The sequence below is a fragment of the Rhopilema esculentum genome, chromosome 7 (assembly GCF_057945365.1).
Source record: "Rhopilema esculentum isolate cy_ngs chromosome 7, ASM5794536v1, whole genome shotgun sequence".
In the NCBI taxonomy this organism is placed as follows: domain Eukaryota; kingdom Metazoa; phylum Cnidaria; class Scyphozoa; order Rhizostomeae; family Rhizostomatidae; genus Rhopilema; species Rhopilema esculentum.
The window spans coordinates 3,532,871-3,549,052 of record NC_142821.1 but is presented as its reverse complement, the minus strand read 5'-3'; the positions used below and the strand labels follow the sequence as shown (position 1 = coordinate 3,549,052).

The 16,182-nt window shown below is 37.9% G+C and overlaps 1 protein-coding gene across 4 annotated transcripts in view; it reads left to right on the top strand.

Annotated features, from left to right (window-relative positions):
• LOC135683907 (uncharacterized) overlaps window positions 1-16,182 on the top strand; it is a 36,734-nt gene that overhangs the window by 6,448 nt on the left and 14,104 nt on the right. The window contains exons 2-3 of one of the 4 annotated variants that reach the window (XM_065199296.2): window positions 6,530-6,670; window positions 9,372-9,467. The exons of 1 other annotated variant lie outside the window; for it this stretch is intronic. In XM_065199296.2, coding sequence (XP_065055368.2) covers window positions 6,530-6,670; window positions 9,372-9,467 — 237 coding nt within the window. 2 more of the 4 variants (XM_089109198.1, XM_089109197.1) reach the window with 2 other exon arrangements.

Genomic DNA, 16,182 nt, shown 5'->3' with positions numbered 1-16,182 from the left:
ATCATCACCTGGCAATTATATTACTTAAATAGGCTTGCAAATTTTTTCGTTGACTTTTCTAATCTTATATTTCCACTTTTATCTGCCCTCCGTCTCGCTTAGCTGTAAACGGTTCTCTGTCCCTACGTGTTCTTCCTAGGAAGGTATTTCCTTTCACAATCCTTTCACCATTTCCCCATATTTCCTAGACCGACACCGAATATCAAGGATAGTTTCACCATCTATGTAGAAATGTTCTTCTTTCTCGATTGCCAACAGCACAAATACCTCTCGTGGTACTCTATCGAATGCTTCTTCTCATTTACCTCTAGGTAGGGTCTATTCTCGCAACATGAAAAGTATGAAGTGTAATTGAATGATAAAATGCAGGTTCAAGGATGTGTAGGTTGCACGTTTACGGATGGCTAGTGATCCTTACACTAACGTTTTAGGCTTTGTGCATTCATACGCTCCAGTACTAGCAGCTCCTGGTCAGAAGAACCATATACGTACGCTTCTAGCTTTAGTGGCCTTAAATTCGTACGTTTTGTTACTAATAGCATACTATCATCAACACTTCCAGATATATTGTCATATAGAGGGTGCGAGGTCGCAATATTATGGGAGTGTTCGCGATAGTATCACAATTTTTTCAATACATTCGTTTGTACATATTGACTCTCATAACTTGAAAGATCATTGACAAATGAATTATTGATAGCTGAAGAAGCGTTATTTTTGTCTTCTATACTTGGGACCAACATACCTATGTAGATAAGAAGATGTAACTCATAAGCATTCCTTAGCGTTTTATCTAGTTTTATCCAGCTCGCAACATATTATAAGTATTGTATCTACTTCCCCTTCTTATCCTCTTTAACTCGAGGTTTCCTGGAATTAAACCATCAATATATATAACCCACTGTCATATTTACCTTAACCCCTTTGTGTAGTCTATTAAGTGCAAGTGGTTAATTAGAAGCCCTTCATAATATTTTTTGCATCTTCTTTTGACTTCATTATCTTTGACGTCATTAGGTTCTTTTGACTTCTTTTGCCTTCATTATCTTTGACGTCATTAGGTTCTCTTGATTTCTTTGGCCTTCATTATCTTTGACGTCATTAGATTAAACTTTTAGCAACCTTGCCCCTACTCTCATGCTCATCCAAGCACTCAATGTTGTGTTACTAATGCTTCTTTGGAAATATAATACATTTCAGAATTAACAGTCCAGCTCTTCCTTTTAATTATTACACCTTTCTAGAAAAAAACAGTCTGACATCAATATTTTCCATTCTCATATGTTTTAAGAGCTCGCCGTTTCACAAAGGTTTTGGGCCATCTATCCATAACCAACTTTTCTTCTTCATGTCAAGAAAGATCTTGTCAAGAATAAGGGAATTTGCCTTCTCAAGCATGGCAATCGAGGCAAAGAATCGATCCTTATGACCACTTTTCTGACAACCTCTTCTTTTTCTTCCTAGAAAGCAAAGATTTGCGCATACAGTCTATTGAGACTTTCTAACAGGCAAATTACTCTAACTTTGACTGACTGAGTGACTGACTGCCAAGATTTTAAAGATGTTAAAAGTCATGCATTTATAACTATAACGATGCTTAAGTGGCAGCTTTTTAGGAAGATTTTTCACAAAAGTTTATGTCTATTTGGAATTTTCTACGAAAAACGTTGATTGAATTCGATCTTGACCTTGACCTTAGCTCTGCTAGTTCTTGATTTCTACTTGTAATAACTAATGGCATTTACCTGTTTTCTCTAATCCCAAAATCCGTAAATAAACAGGTGTTTACTAATCTGTGTTCTTTTTCAATTGGTTGGGATAGAAAACCACCACAAATAGACAGGTTTTATTTACCATTGCGTTAAAGGAATCGTGAAAAGACCCCATTGCAAAACCAGGTCCACAGATATTCACTTACAAAACCCTATACACTTCGAATCTATCAAAAAACTATTTGGTATCTACCAAAAAACAATATAAAAATACCGCAAAAATCACGTAATATTTTTGAGTGTTCAACTTTAGCCTTTTGGTAGGTGAAATGGTTTGGAATCATTTCCAGACTAGTGAATCTCGGGATTTTCAGTGTAACGAGAATTGTTCTGTGATTATTTGATGCCGTTCGTTCACTAATAAAACCATCCATTGATTAACGTGTCATTTCCAAACCCTGCGATTCTTATTTTACGTGCAGAGAGCACCAATCCAGAGAAGAGGCGATGTGTCTATTGCGTGTCTTGATTATAACTGAACTCTGAACTAAAATTGCTTGTAACTTAGCATACTTATATACAGAAATTTATTACTAAAATTAACAGGAATGATGTGAAAAAAATAAATGATCGGAAGGGCGAGTAAAGGTGACGAGTAAATTGGGAATGGCAATACACTCTTTTTTTATAAGAACCAGAAAATTTACGTTCAGGCTGACTGTTCTTGATTTTTCGAAAATCTGAGACTGGATTGTTCTTAATTTGTTCTTAATCTAATAGGGTGTAAGCAGTGCGAGTGCTAGCTTTTTCGCTTTAGGGTTGTGTACAGGCCTCATTTGCCCACAAAGTGAGTGAGACAGCCTTAATTTGCTGACAAATTTGAATATTCAACACCCACACATCGCTAAAAATCCTCGATTTCCAGAAAAAACGTTGTTCAAAATTGCATTTTGCAGAAGCTCAGCCTCAGCTTGTCCTTAATTTGTTCTTAACTTTTGACCAATTTTGAGGCTCGTGTTCTTATAAAATTGTTCTTATAAATAACAGGGTGTATGAGAGTGACGTGGAGGATGTCTGAGCTGAAAACAGGCCTAAGTAGAGTCACTACAGATCTACGGGTGCCTTTTGGATAATAGTCAGGGCTGTTAGCCTCAGATTTTGAGAGAGTTATGCAAAATCGCATACCAGCATGAAACTTCGTCCACAAGGGTAGTTTTGGGCGCTGAACAAGATAAGATGCAGACCCCAGCTGAGAAATGCCCCAAAATGCTATTTTTAGACTGTTGTACTTGGTCCCAGGCCCCAAAAGCGTTAATTGTAAAAATACTGCCGCTAGTTGTGATAACAACATGAAAGTTAGAAGAAAAAGGCAGTTTGATATGCTCGAAAAGATAGGATGCAGACCCCAGCTGAGAAATGCCCCCAATTGCTATTTTTAGACTGTTGTACTTGGTCCCAGGCTCCAAAAGCGTTAATTGTAAAAATACTGCCGCTAGTTGTGATAACAACATGAAAGTTAGAAGAAAAAGGCAGTTTGATATGCTCGAAAAGATAGGATGCAAACCCCAGCTGAGAAATGCCCCAAAATGCTATTTTTAGACTGTTGTACTTGGTCCCAGGCCCCAAAAGCGTTAATTGTAAAAATACTGCCGCTAGTTGTGATAACAACATGAAAGTTGGAAGAAAAAGGCAGTTTGATATGCTCGAAAAGATAGGATGCAGACCCCAGCTGAGAAATGCCCCCAATTGCTATTTTTAGACTGTTGTACTTGGTCCCAGGCTCCAAAAGCGTTAATTGTAAAAATACTGCCGCTAGTTGTGATAACGACATGAAAGTTAGAAGAAAAAGGCAGTTTGATATGCTCGAAAAGATAGGATGCAGACCCCAGCTGAGAAATGCCCCCAATTGCTATTTTTAGACTGTTGTACTTGGTCCCAGGCCCCAAAAGCGTTAATTGAAAAAATACTGCCGCTAGTTGTGATAACGACATGAAAGTTAGAAGAAAAAGGCAGTTTGATATGCTCGAAAAGATAGGATGCAGACCCCAGCTGAGAAATGCCCCCAATTGCTATTTTTAGACTGTTGTACTTGGTCCCAGGCCCCAAAAGCGTTAATTGTAAAAATACTGCCGCTAGTTGTGATAACGACATGAAAGTTAGAGGAAAAAGGCAGTTTGATATGCTCGAAAAGATAGGATGCAGACCCCAGCTGAGAACTGCCCCTGTGTGCTATTTTTAGACCGCTGTCCTAGGTCCAAGTCCGCGGAAGTGGTTATCCTTATTACTTTGATAAACTCTTTTATTTTGGTTTTCGAAGGAAATTTACATAGGGAATTAAGAATCTTTTTTCATTCTCCTGCAGAATATTGATAAAGGTTTTGTGCAGTCTAGCTAAAATAATTTAAAAAAGTAGTCGAACAGAATTTTAGTGGAAGAAATCTGATACCTTCCTTTTCAAACCCAGTAAATGAACCGGATGTTGTAATGGTTTCATTCCATTTCCTTCAAAAGTTTACCTTAGTGATAGGATCTATTGTCTTGTTTAACAATAGCAATGGGGCCATCGAAATTGCAAACAATTCATATACGTTTTTTTGAGAAATAGGACAATGATACGTGGAAATGTCTAAGAAAATATTTCAACTGGTTAACCCCCATAGCGAGTTGACCAGACCTAGTTCAATGAGCAAAGAAATACTGGAGACAAATTGGGAAAGTTGTTTTTTTTGCCAAGAAACGACATCAGAGGTACTAGAATGTCCAGCAAGGAAAGGCACTCACTCCGATAAAGGTTTAGGATACAAAAGCATTGCAGAACAGCTTGAAAGGTTTCAGGGCATTGGTGAGCTTCCTTCTTTCCTTGATACAAGGACAGGCTTAACAAGCAACGAGGTATTAGCTGGCGATCTTTTGCAAAATGAGGCAAAATTTCATAAGCGTTGCAAAAATAAATATGACGACTACCATTACCAAAGGGTATGTAGGAAAAAAAGAAAGAAACAGCTGATGTTGAAATCGCTCAGGCCCCACCTAGCACACGCCAAAGGTACAGCGCAGATAATTTCAAAGTTAGGTGTTTTTTTTGTGAAAAGGATGATTTGGAAGTGAATTTGACAAACGCTCAAACACTCGTGACGCGGTAAAAGAGCTCTTTGATGAAAAACTCTTAGCCAAGTTAAGCGAAGGTGACATGGTAGCAGTTGAGGCCCGATATCACAAGCAATGCCTTGCCGCTCTTTACAACCGTCTGAAAAGCTCTCATCGAACAAAATCTGTTCACGAAACAGAGGACGCTATTAGAAAAAGGGCAGTGTTGGCTGAGATTATTGATTATCTTAGGGACATGGTAGAATCTTCCAAGAATATTTCCGTATTCAAGTTAAGCTGTATCAAAAAGCTCTTTTGCGATCGTCCTGTGGCGCATGGTGCTACTGCAGAAAGTGTAAAGAATGTGCACAGTACTCGTTTGAAGAATGACATCTTACATCACATCCCAGAGCTCGAGGAAGAAAAGCAAGGAAACAATGTTCTCCTAACACCCAAGGAAGAAACCTGTACCGCGATTTATCAGGCATGTCTAGAGAATGACCAGGATGATGGAATTTGCCTTTCTAAAGCTGCCAATATCATTAGGAAACATCTATTTTCGCATAAGATTGAGGACCCTTCCCAATTTCTTGCATCTCAAAAAGCTTCAGTACCCCCATCTCTTGTCACTTTCATCAGTATGCTCATTAGTGGAACACGCATAACTGATTCATTACCTACATCAGCACATAAGGCTTCACTCATGCTGGTATCACAACTAGCAGCAGTATTATTAGGATAAACGCTCTTGGGGCCTGGGACCAAGTATCACAGTCTAAAAATAGCATTTGGGTGCTTTTTTCAGCTGGAATCTGCATCCTATCTTTTCGAGCATATCAAACTGTCAATTTCTTCTAATTTTCATGCTGGTATCATAACTAGCAACAGTATTATTAAGAGAAACGCTTTTGAGGCCTGGGACCAAGTATCACAGTCTAAAAATAGCATTTGGGGGCATTTCTCAGCTGGGGTATGCATCCTATCTTTTTAAGAATACCAAACTGCCCCATTTCTTCTAATTTTCATGCTGGTATCACAACTAGCAGCAGTATTTTTACAAAAAACACTTTTGGGGCCTGGGAACAAGTACAACAATCTAAAAATAGCATTTTGGGGCATTTCTCAGCTGGGGTCTGCATCCTATCTTGTTCAGCGCCCAAAACTACCCTTGTGGACGAAGTTTCATGCTGGTATGCGATTTTGCACAACATTTTGGCTAACAGCCCTGACTATAATATAGGTCTCAGGACTGTCATGGGGTCTCGTGGCAAACGAATTTCTTGGGGAAAAAGATACAAATTTTGTTTCAAAACGTAGCACAAGAAACAGAATGACACGTTTTAGAGCAAAGCCTACAATTGTTATATAAAGAAGGGGTAGGCGCTGAATTTATTGATATGGTTGTAAGTTTGCAGCTTGCTATGTAGACAGAATGAGTTCGTTTTCACCTTAGGACTCGTGTCAGGCGAAAACTTTAATATTTGCTTTTTTCAAACACAGAATAATCTGTTGAGAAGATGAGGACTATTTATAAGGAAGCCTTGACCCATAGTTGGAATAATTAATGTCAAAACAGGTGACAGTCACGCTCTGCTAGTTTCGTATATAATTAAATTTTGTTGGCTTGCAACATGCTTGGGACAACATGTTGCCGTTACGTGACATCTTGCCGCAGCATCAATCTTTGCATTCATGACCGAGAATGACAGAGCCCTCGTTTCCGTTTTCAGTCAACGATGTCGTACTGGCGGATTGGCATGGTAAGCTGTACTACGCAAAGATTTTGTCAATAAACTACAGAAAGTCGAAATGCCGTTTGTTGTTCGATGATGGGTCTACCTACGGCGTTCAATTTAGCAAAGTTCATAGTGGTAAGTTGTTATTACTTTCTGTGCAATGTTAAAAAGCATGTTTTTAGTCAGGACGCCTAAAACTGCAATGATTGTATTGTAGGCCAAGTAAGTGAAATCCTTTTCACAATGTAGTGTCTTTCAAATTCTTGTTTACTAAATAGCCTATTGAAATCTTAAACCTTCTGAGAAGCTTTTGTTGAATAGAATTAATCACGGTAATTCCACTAGATTTGGTTAAATGTAATTTGAATATGAATAAAGGCGAGTTAAACCAAAATAACATGATTTTCATAGCTGGAATTACTGTTTAAATAAGTTTACTTGAAATTTATCCGACTGGGAGTTGATACTTTGTGACAATTGAAAGCCTGAAATTTTTGGGCCGAAATCAGTTTACGCAAAAAAACCTCAACATTCTCATAGAATTGATTCATTTAAGAACCATCCAGCACGCTGAGAACATTTTGACCCCACCACGCCCCCTCCAAAGCCGTTATACCCGTTTTATTGACTACCCCTCGTGTCACATTGCTTATCCATATGTCATGTGTGTTTTGTTTGTTTTCAACACTTCCGATGGAAATTTTGTGGTGGAGATATTCGTAACAAGCTTCCAAATGGGCATCGGCCACAGAAAGATTTAATGGGATAACGTTGCCAGTATCTAGCTTTTGATTAGGTTGAAATTTGAAAAATGGCGAGACATTTTCGCAAAAATATCCCCCCTACTACCCCTCCCCTCCCCCTGTCGCAATTTTCCAACTCTGCGTTCGTTGCTGTGCGGTCGTTCCTTCCCGTCTTTACGCGTTAATTTTCATAATCCCCCGTCAAACATTTTCTGGAAATATACACTACACTTTCACACTTTTGGAATTCGCAAAAATGATTCTTCTACACCTGACTATTCCGTGTTTTTTATGCTTTTTTGAGATATTTGAAACAGGATGTGAAAATGCCATTCCTGTATGTTTTCTCATTTCCTCAAGTTTTCTCAAGTAGTTTGCATGCACAGTTGGAGCACCGTCTTAAATCAAATTAACTTCAACGCTATATCTGGAGTCGTTGAAGTAGGAATCGAAGTTTTATTACCCCTCCCCCTCCTCCGTTTAACGGCCAGTGAAGGTTACGGTAATTCTACCCAGAGCCTCAAAGTCAAAGGATGAAGAAATGGCAAAGGAATTGCGAAGGAGAATTGAAGAGGAAAGGGGAGAGATGAGGCTCTGGATCCATCGTTCAACAACCTCCTTTCATCTCTCCCCTTTCCTCTTCCATTCTTCGAATTAAATCCGAATTCACACCATGTCCCTTCAGTCACGACAGATCCGAAACAAAGATTTAGTGTGCATTAAGCACAGGCCATGTGGGCCCACGCAGATTTGGTTGCCACGCAGATTTTAGTATCACATCGGCACTTCGCAGTGACAGTGTCAGCTACTGCAGAGTGGGAGGGTAATGGGCCTGGCCAGTGGGACCACGCTCTTTTGCCTAATTTCAGTGCTTTACCTAGCGCATTTAATCCGTTTTTAGAAGGAAAAGGTAGACTACGTTTTGAAAAAAATGGGGGGTAATTAATTACCCCTCCATACCCCCTTGGCGCCGCCCTTGCTTAGCAGTCAGAATAAGCGTAACTTTTTCCGTTAGATCTTGCCTCAAAACGTCTGAAATATCCAACAGATGAAGGTACGCAGATGACACTTAATAACTCTTTCCATTCCGTTTCCAAATGAATCGAACCGTAACTGCTGATTTAAAAGATTTGAACATTTGGTAGGAAAGCAACAAATTGTCGTTAAACTTGCAAATACCGAAGCAATGATTATTAAAAAGTTACGCACGATAAATACTTCCGACGCCACTAAACGGTAGTTTGATAATCATAGCGGTCAAACTTTGATTGGCTGAGAGCTCTGTTCGCTACCATGTTCTAAGCCAATCAGCACACAGGATTCTCACAACAAAATCACTTCGCAGCTAGAATTAGGCCTATTTTCGCCATTTCAGCGTGTTTTTACCACATTACCACTATCCAAGAACTCAAATGAACTAGACTAATCACTGTCACCAAACTGATCTCAAGAGATCTTCGGCATTGGCATTCTATGGTATGCAAAACAATTTCTACCCCTCGCTACTTTCAAGATTGTTTACAGGTTGAAAAGGCGATGGCCTTAACAATACAGTCTTAAGGCGATGGCCTTAACAATACAGTCTTAAGAAATTCGGAGTATGACGTAAGAGTCCGCATCAGGAGTTATGGATTATCAGCAGTTACGGTTTGATTTATCCGCATCTAAGAGTCCGCATCAGGAGATGGTTTGATTTATCCCAATTTAAGAGTCCGCATCAGGAGTTATGGATTATCAGCAGTTACGGTTTGATTTATCCGCATCTAAGAGTCCGCATCAGGAGATGGTTTGATTTATCCCAATTTAAGAGTCCGCATCAGGAGTTATGGATTATCAGCAGTTACGGTTTGATTTATCCGCATCTAAGAGTCCGCATCAGGAGTTATGGATTATCAGCAGTTACGGTTTGATTTATCCGCATCTAAGAGTCCGCATCAGGAGATGGTTTGATTTATCCCCATTTAAGAGTCCGCATCAGGGGTCTAACGGGGGTGGTCTCACCGTCATTGAAGGTCAATGCTGCTAAATTTGTCTTCTCTCCCCGCCTGCCGAATCCACCAATCTTGTTAACAGTTGCCGAATTCTCGTTGCAGTGAATGAAACAACAACGGACATAGTCTGTGTGGTGTGCAAAGAAGGTTCTACAACACCGCACAACGACATCGTTTTATGCGATTCCTGCTCAATCGGTAAGTAGAACCCTTCGATTAGAGATACAGGCAGAAACTTCTGTGGATGGTGGCCACAGACCTTGAATGGTAGGCCTTGGTGCTCTAGCTTGAGATTTGGTTTTCTTAAATAAAAAGTGCCTCAATAGATTTCAGGACATTTTAAACGTTTGTACGGTTTTGTACGTCATGAATGTTCCTGACATCACAGAATAAGAATGTTCTGTGACCAAATCTTCATCAAATCACCCATGTTCTCTGCAATTCCAGGCGTAGGAATCACGAGGTGGGGTCACATCGAGAGGAAGGGGCAGGAGACTGCTCGATAAGCAAGATAGCTTCTCAGTGTTCTAAGCAAGATAGCTTCTCTGTGTTCTAAAACTACCGCCGAATGTTAGGTAGAAAAAAATACAAAACAACGAAAAAAGATGTCTAAAAATAGCACATCGCAAGATTTCTCTGACCTTTCGGTTTAAACTTCTGTTTTACCACTTTCTTTGCAATTTGGTTTTAGGAAGTCTAGTAACAAAGTATTAAGCTAGTAAACAACCCAAATTTCAGATATATATACATGAAAGTTATATCATTTGTTGTGTGTGTCACATGCCAAAGTTGATCGTCCTTTTTCTGATATTACAGCTCCAAATGTCAGCGGTAAAATACAGAATATATGCGTTTCGCAATTATTTCTATTTATTGTACATTTATATACAGTAATCAATGTACAATAATAGTTTAAACTTGATTAAAACATGCTCAATAAAATTGCATATTCTATAAAGAATTACAAAGGAAATATTATGAAAAATGTTTATTTCCAAAGCGTTGTTTTGGATAAGTCAAGGAAACCAATGTTGATCACATACGCTTTACAGACCCATCTTGGAGTTCACGACGCCATGATGGAATTCTATCGTTTGTCCTATTGCAAGTTCCAATCCCTCAGGTGGGGCAAACAAGTGACAAAATTCATGGTGGACAGAGGCCACTCTTTTATTTTTTAGCCATGAAAATTCTTTCGAATAGAGAGGAATATATTTAGAATGAAAATCTGAATTGTGTTGATTAACAACGGACCTTGTTTGAGCTGCAGAGGATTTACAAGTCTCGATGATATAAGCCACTATTAGGTTAATTGCGGTTTAGCCCCACTTGTGTCATGGCATCGTGATCTCCGAGATGGTTTATTGTTTTGTTTTTTATCGTAAATTCATATAGATTCCGAGAATTCTTCTCTTTGTTTGGTAGACTTTTTGATTGTCCCAAAAAGAATGTGTTTCAAAACCACAAGTTTTTCTGAACTTTGGAAAGCTTGAAGCCACTACCGTTTTATTTTCACGCAATGTTTATTTTGTTAGTAAGATACCTTCTTTTTAAAACCCCCTAAAACTAATGTCTTCTTGTAAATGTTAAACTTAAAAAATACCTATTTCCTCTGAAAAAGGCCCCCAAGCTGGAAATGACTCTCCGAAGTTCGAAATTCCATATATCTCCGAAGAAGATATGGAATAAGCAGCCCCATTTTTAAACGCAATTGAAGGGAAACAACGATTTAGACCAGGCGAGCAAAGGGGATTGTCGTCACCCATCGAGGGAATTTTCAAGAACCACTCTATTTGATCAATTTCGATACGCTGATTGCAAAAACCGAGCAAAGCCGGTACCCAGAAGCCTCTATTTCATAATCAACCTAGTTTTTATAAAAAATTGGAGCGTTTAACAATAGTTTTGTAAATTGATTTAATCTTATATACTGAGTTGAAAGAATGATGTTTTACAGAAAATAAGGTACCAGGAAGCCTTTATTCTATGTTATAACCTCGCCTTTGTCAAGATGTGAACGTAGAGCAACAGTTTGTAAATTGATTGATTCTCATTGATTAAGATATACTGACTTCGAAACTTAATCTTATACGGTTGAATTCTGAACATATTGGTACCTTCTTATGCTTAAAAGTCGTTTTGTTGCATGAGCCAGAAAGGCCTAATTGTGACAAGGAAGTAGATATGTCCAAATCGGTACCATTCATGAAGACGGGAGGAAAACCATTAACTAGATTGTCTTTACCACCTTTGCTATGTCATCGGTGAGAAATGAAGTTGAAATATTTCTTTGAAGGAAATGTTGATAGCAGAATTATGTTGAGAGTAGAAGGAGACAGGAGAGCTCAGATTAAATGTCACCAGTAACATAATGAATACTTGTAGCGGAGGAAGTTAATATGATTTATGAATAAGATGAATAATTCAGGAGATATGAAAGAAACTTGTGCAACACCAGCATTATTTGAGTAGAAACTGGAGAAGTAGCCGTCGACTCTAATGGCTATAGAGAAAGCTGTCAATCCATTTTATAAGGGATGGATGGAGACCATTTATGGGGAGTATCGAAATAAGACCTTTGTGCCAGACACGATCAAAGGCTTTGGAGATGTCGAGAGTGATAACTCTACTCTCATCAAAGAGTTCTAAAGGCAGAGGGCCAAAGATGAGTAGCATAAGCTGGAAGACCACCTGTATTCACCTGGTGAAAACCATACTTGTGGTCAAAAGGGAGTGTGTTGGTTTTGAGAGGTGCGAGTAGTAGTTTGGTGATTATGGTCTTATTTGCTTTAGAAATGAGGGAACTGATTGCAATTTGACGACAGTTGGTGGGGTCAGATGTATCCCTCTTTTCAGGAACAGGAAACTGCTCTCGAGAGAGAACTCTCAAGGAGTATTTATTTTGTGGGAAAGATCCCATGGAAAGTATTTTTGGCCAGTAGAAAAACATTTAAAAAAAAGGATCAGCAACTGATGACATCAATATCTGGATTAAGCACGCAGAAGGAATAGGTTCAACTATATTTCTTGGATTTGTTACTGGCATTCATCAAAACGATGTTCATCTCACGAATCAAACTGCTAAGTCAAAATAACAGCGTGTAAACGGGACTGGCATCTAAATTTGATTGCCCTTGCGACGACTCAAGAAAATGTTCTATTTTCTTGAAACATTGCATGAAGGATTGACCCTGTTAATTAATCAGCACAAAGAATGAGTCACATGCTTCGAATATCTAGAAGGGTCATAAACTGGAGGTTTCGCTGAAAGCAATTTGCACGATTTGCTGTACTCATAAAACATGGGTTTTCAAAGCAAAGAAGGATCTTTAAAACTGATATAGAACTAGCAAGGAAAGAAGTTTTTGTGAGATGTACTTTCGGAAGTCTACCGCACTAGGGATAAACTTCAAGTACACTCATTTTTTTTATAAGGAACTGGCTACAAGAAACGAGTACTGGACAGTCAGAAAAAATTAAGAAACTTCAGATCTCGTAGCAAAAAAATTAAGAAACTATTAAATCATGATAAAACTGAGAACAACGAAATTTTGTAAAACCCAAGAAAAAGATTGCCATGTTGGTCTAGAACTTAAGACACAAGCGATAAAAATATACTTCCCACATCTACTCCAGTCTCTGAGTACTCCAGTTTCTTAATGTTCTGGAAATTTCAATACTCATTGTTTCTTAAGAGTTTCTTAATTATGACGTCATGAATGATATTATGAAATGTTCGTGACCTTTTTTATCACGTCAAGAGATTCGCTTCCGTTCCGATGCTGTATTTAAATATGGAAAGTATGCTCTAGGCCAACAGGGCAATCATGTTCTTGGATTTAACCAAGTTTCGTTGTTATCAGTTTTCTCACGATTTAGTAGTTTCTCATTTTTTTTGCTTCGAGTACTGAGGTTCATTAGTTTTTTCTGACTGTCCTCGCGTCATTAGCCAGTTTCTTATTAAAAAAAATGAGTGTATACTTATTTCATTATAAAAGATAAACTGGTTATAAGAAACAACTATCTGGCATCTTCGTCAAATATGAAAAACAATGGCAATTTGAAGAGTATTTCGGATTCTCTGTTTTCTCTTTTAATAAAATTTGGTCCAAGAATTTTTTTTCTCAAATTTTCAGTGTAAATGAAAAGTCTAGTGAGTCTTACTCATTTTAACTTTAGCCAACTTACTTGAATTACTAATGGTGGTTTTCCTTCAAATAACCCCCTAAAAACGAAATTTTTGCGCAACATTGAAATGTTTGCCATGGTCAAATCTACAATCTTGTTTCAATTTGCCATTTTTATAATTTTCCGCATCACGCCATTCTTTTTTTACCTTCTTTCCTTTGATTTGGTCAAGGGATGCAATGAACTGTTAAATTTCTCTAATATTTTTCTTAATTCTTAATATCTTTTTAACATCAACGATAAGATTTTGATCATAAGTATGTGCCTTGTTTTATCCGAAAAAATGATAGACTGGGAAGACCTATTTTTGGTCTTGAGAAAATAAATCATGATACTGATTTTGTTCTTCTTATCATCTCTTATAAATGAGCTGATATCCCGAGATGTGATCCCTGCATTGTTGGCATTTTCCCACCATCTATGCTTGGGGCAGGTAAAATTTGCTTATTCGACGTCTTCTACAGAGAGAAAAAAATCTTAACAATCAGTGATTATGGTTTTCAGAAATGCCGCGTTATAGAATCGGGACAATCCATTATCACCACCATAAACAATATAAATTGGTCTTGGTTTAGTTGCCTATCAAGGGACTCGCAACTTTGTAGACGGTACCTGTGCAATATCTCACGTGAATTATAAATTATTAAGTACAACGGACGATTATTGTTTTTTACTCAATAAGTGACGGGTATGTGTCTTAATAATACATGCGAATAACAATCTGCACTTTGACTTGTATAAATTCTTGTATGTAAGCAATTTTTCATTCTAAAGTAAAGGTCATGCATGACGGGCGAACCATTCTGTGACGGAGATACAAGCCACTCGTTCAGCGTGTGATTAAGTAAGCATGAAATATTTCTTTTAAGCACCATCGTATCAGAAATTTGTTAGATTTTTCAAACTAGGAGAAAAGCATAATCTGCTTCTGATTGAGAGCAGCTGAAAATTGTTAGTTTTTGAATTTGCATGTGTTTCCGAAATTTCATGTAAAGTGAAGTGTCCAAACTTTAGCACTCTCTGGGTTTTCAATATAGGATTAATATTTTTGGAGAGCTTGTATTTTATTTTGTTCATATTCATTAAAGCAGCTTGATTTCACAAATAACACGACGAAGGGTTAGTTAGCTAAGGTTTTTGCATTGGCTGTCAGTTACATTGTTTTATTTCATCTCACCTCAAGTGCTTTGTGTACAAATATTCCCGGTCACGTTTAAATCAATTACAACAGTTCACGGTTCCTTTTATTGAGACAAAATATCTCCCTTAGCGATAGCCTGGTCGGATAAGCATCTATTGATTATGTAACCATCATATGTAAAATCCTATTTCAATATAACACACTTAACGAGAGAAGAGCACCGAGGCTTGCGTGGCCGAAGAACATAAGAACATGGGCGGTTTCGGCTGAAAGCTAAGGTAAAACGCAATGTGTTTTGGTAAAAAAATCATGCAAAACTGTTATTTGGTTGTCTTAGAGCAATTGCAGAGAAGGCAATTCTAAAGCAAAAACAACACTAAAAACACACGAGCTCCAAGGTGTCCAGAGAACATTGGGCCTCGAGAGGAATTATCTCGTTCTTATAACAAGGAGTTTTTACTGTGTGATTTTTCGTGCAAGTGTTTTTATATATATGTATTATTGCAGCTTTACGTGGGCTTTAACTGTTGGTTTTTTCGATAAAGCGCCGATAAAGCGATTCACCGAGTCGCTTTAGTACACTCTTTTTATAAAAACAGTTCCATAAGAACACAAGCATTAAAACTTGTCAAAAGCAATGGACAAATTAAGATAAAGCTGAGGCTGAGCTACTGTAAAATGTAATTTTGAACCCTGTCTTGTCATAAAAACGAGGATTTTTTACTTGTTGTCAAATGAATGTAGTCGCGCCGACTTTTTTGGAGAACGAGGCCTGAAAACCCCCTTAAAACGCATTTTGCTCCGTTATGTTCCAGAAGTGATGACCGTCTTTATTAAAAGGTATTTATCTAAAACTGGTAAAATATCTAGCTACACTAAAGCTAGTTTAAATGAAACTCAACCAATGTGCATATGTGTTGCTTGCACAAGTACAATTGAACGATAAATACTTTGAATTGTTTTTTCTCAATTATTTGTAAAGTTGGGGATTATTTTCTTTCGTTGAGGATCGAGTTCCATATTTTGCTACATCACTGTGACACGGTTTAAAAGTTCATGCATTTCCTTAAAATTGGAAGTTCTTAGTTGTGCGGGTATTCATTTATTGAAGATATTTCATCAATAGAAAATGGATTTAATTCGTTAATTTTTTTATATTGCTATCACAATATATTGTAATTTTTTATGAGAATTGTTCAAAAGTTGATTCAGAATCGTTATTAGCTATTCTTATTGCCTTTTCATGGATCCTCTATTTTCCGCTATTACTTTTCCCACTACAAAACGTGAAAATGAGCGGAAATAATAGGAATTCGATAAAACGATCGATTTTGTTAAAAATATTCACTTAGCTTCATCTCTTGGTCCCATGTGGGAGCCCATTCGTTAAAATTTTAGTAAGTGGAAGCTCCCTTGTCAAAATTAAGAGAGATATTTTGGCGGGCACAGTCCCCCTTAACGAGCACGCCAGGGACGCCGGAACGACCAAGCGCCAGGGGGGGGGGCAGGCTTGAGTAGAAGGGCATCTGAAAGATAATTCATCTTTCTTATTATTACAAATGTTCCGCTTCAAGCCAAGGCACT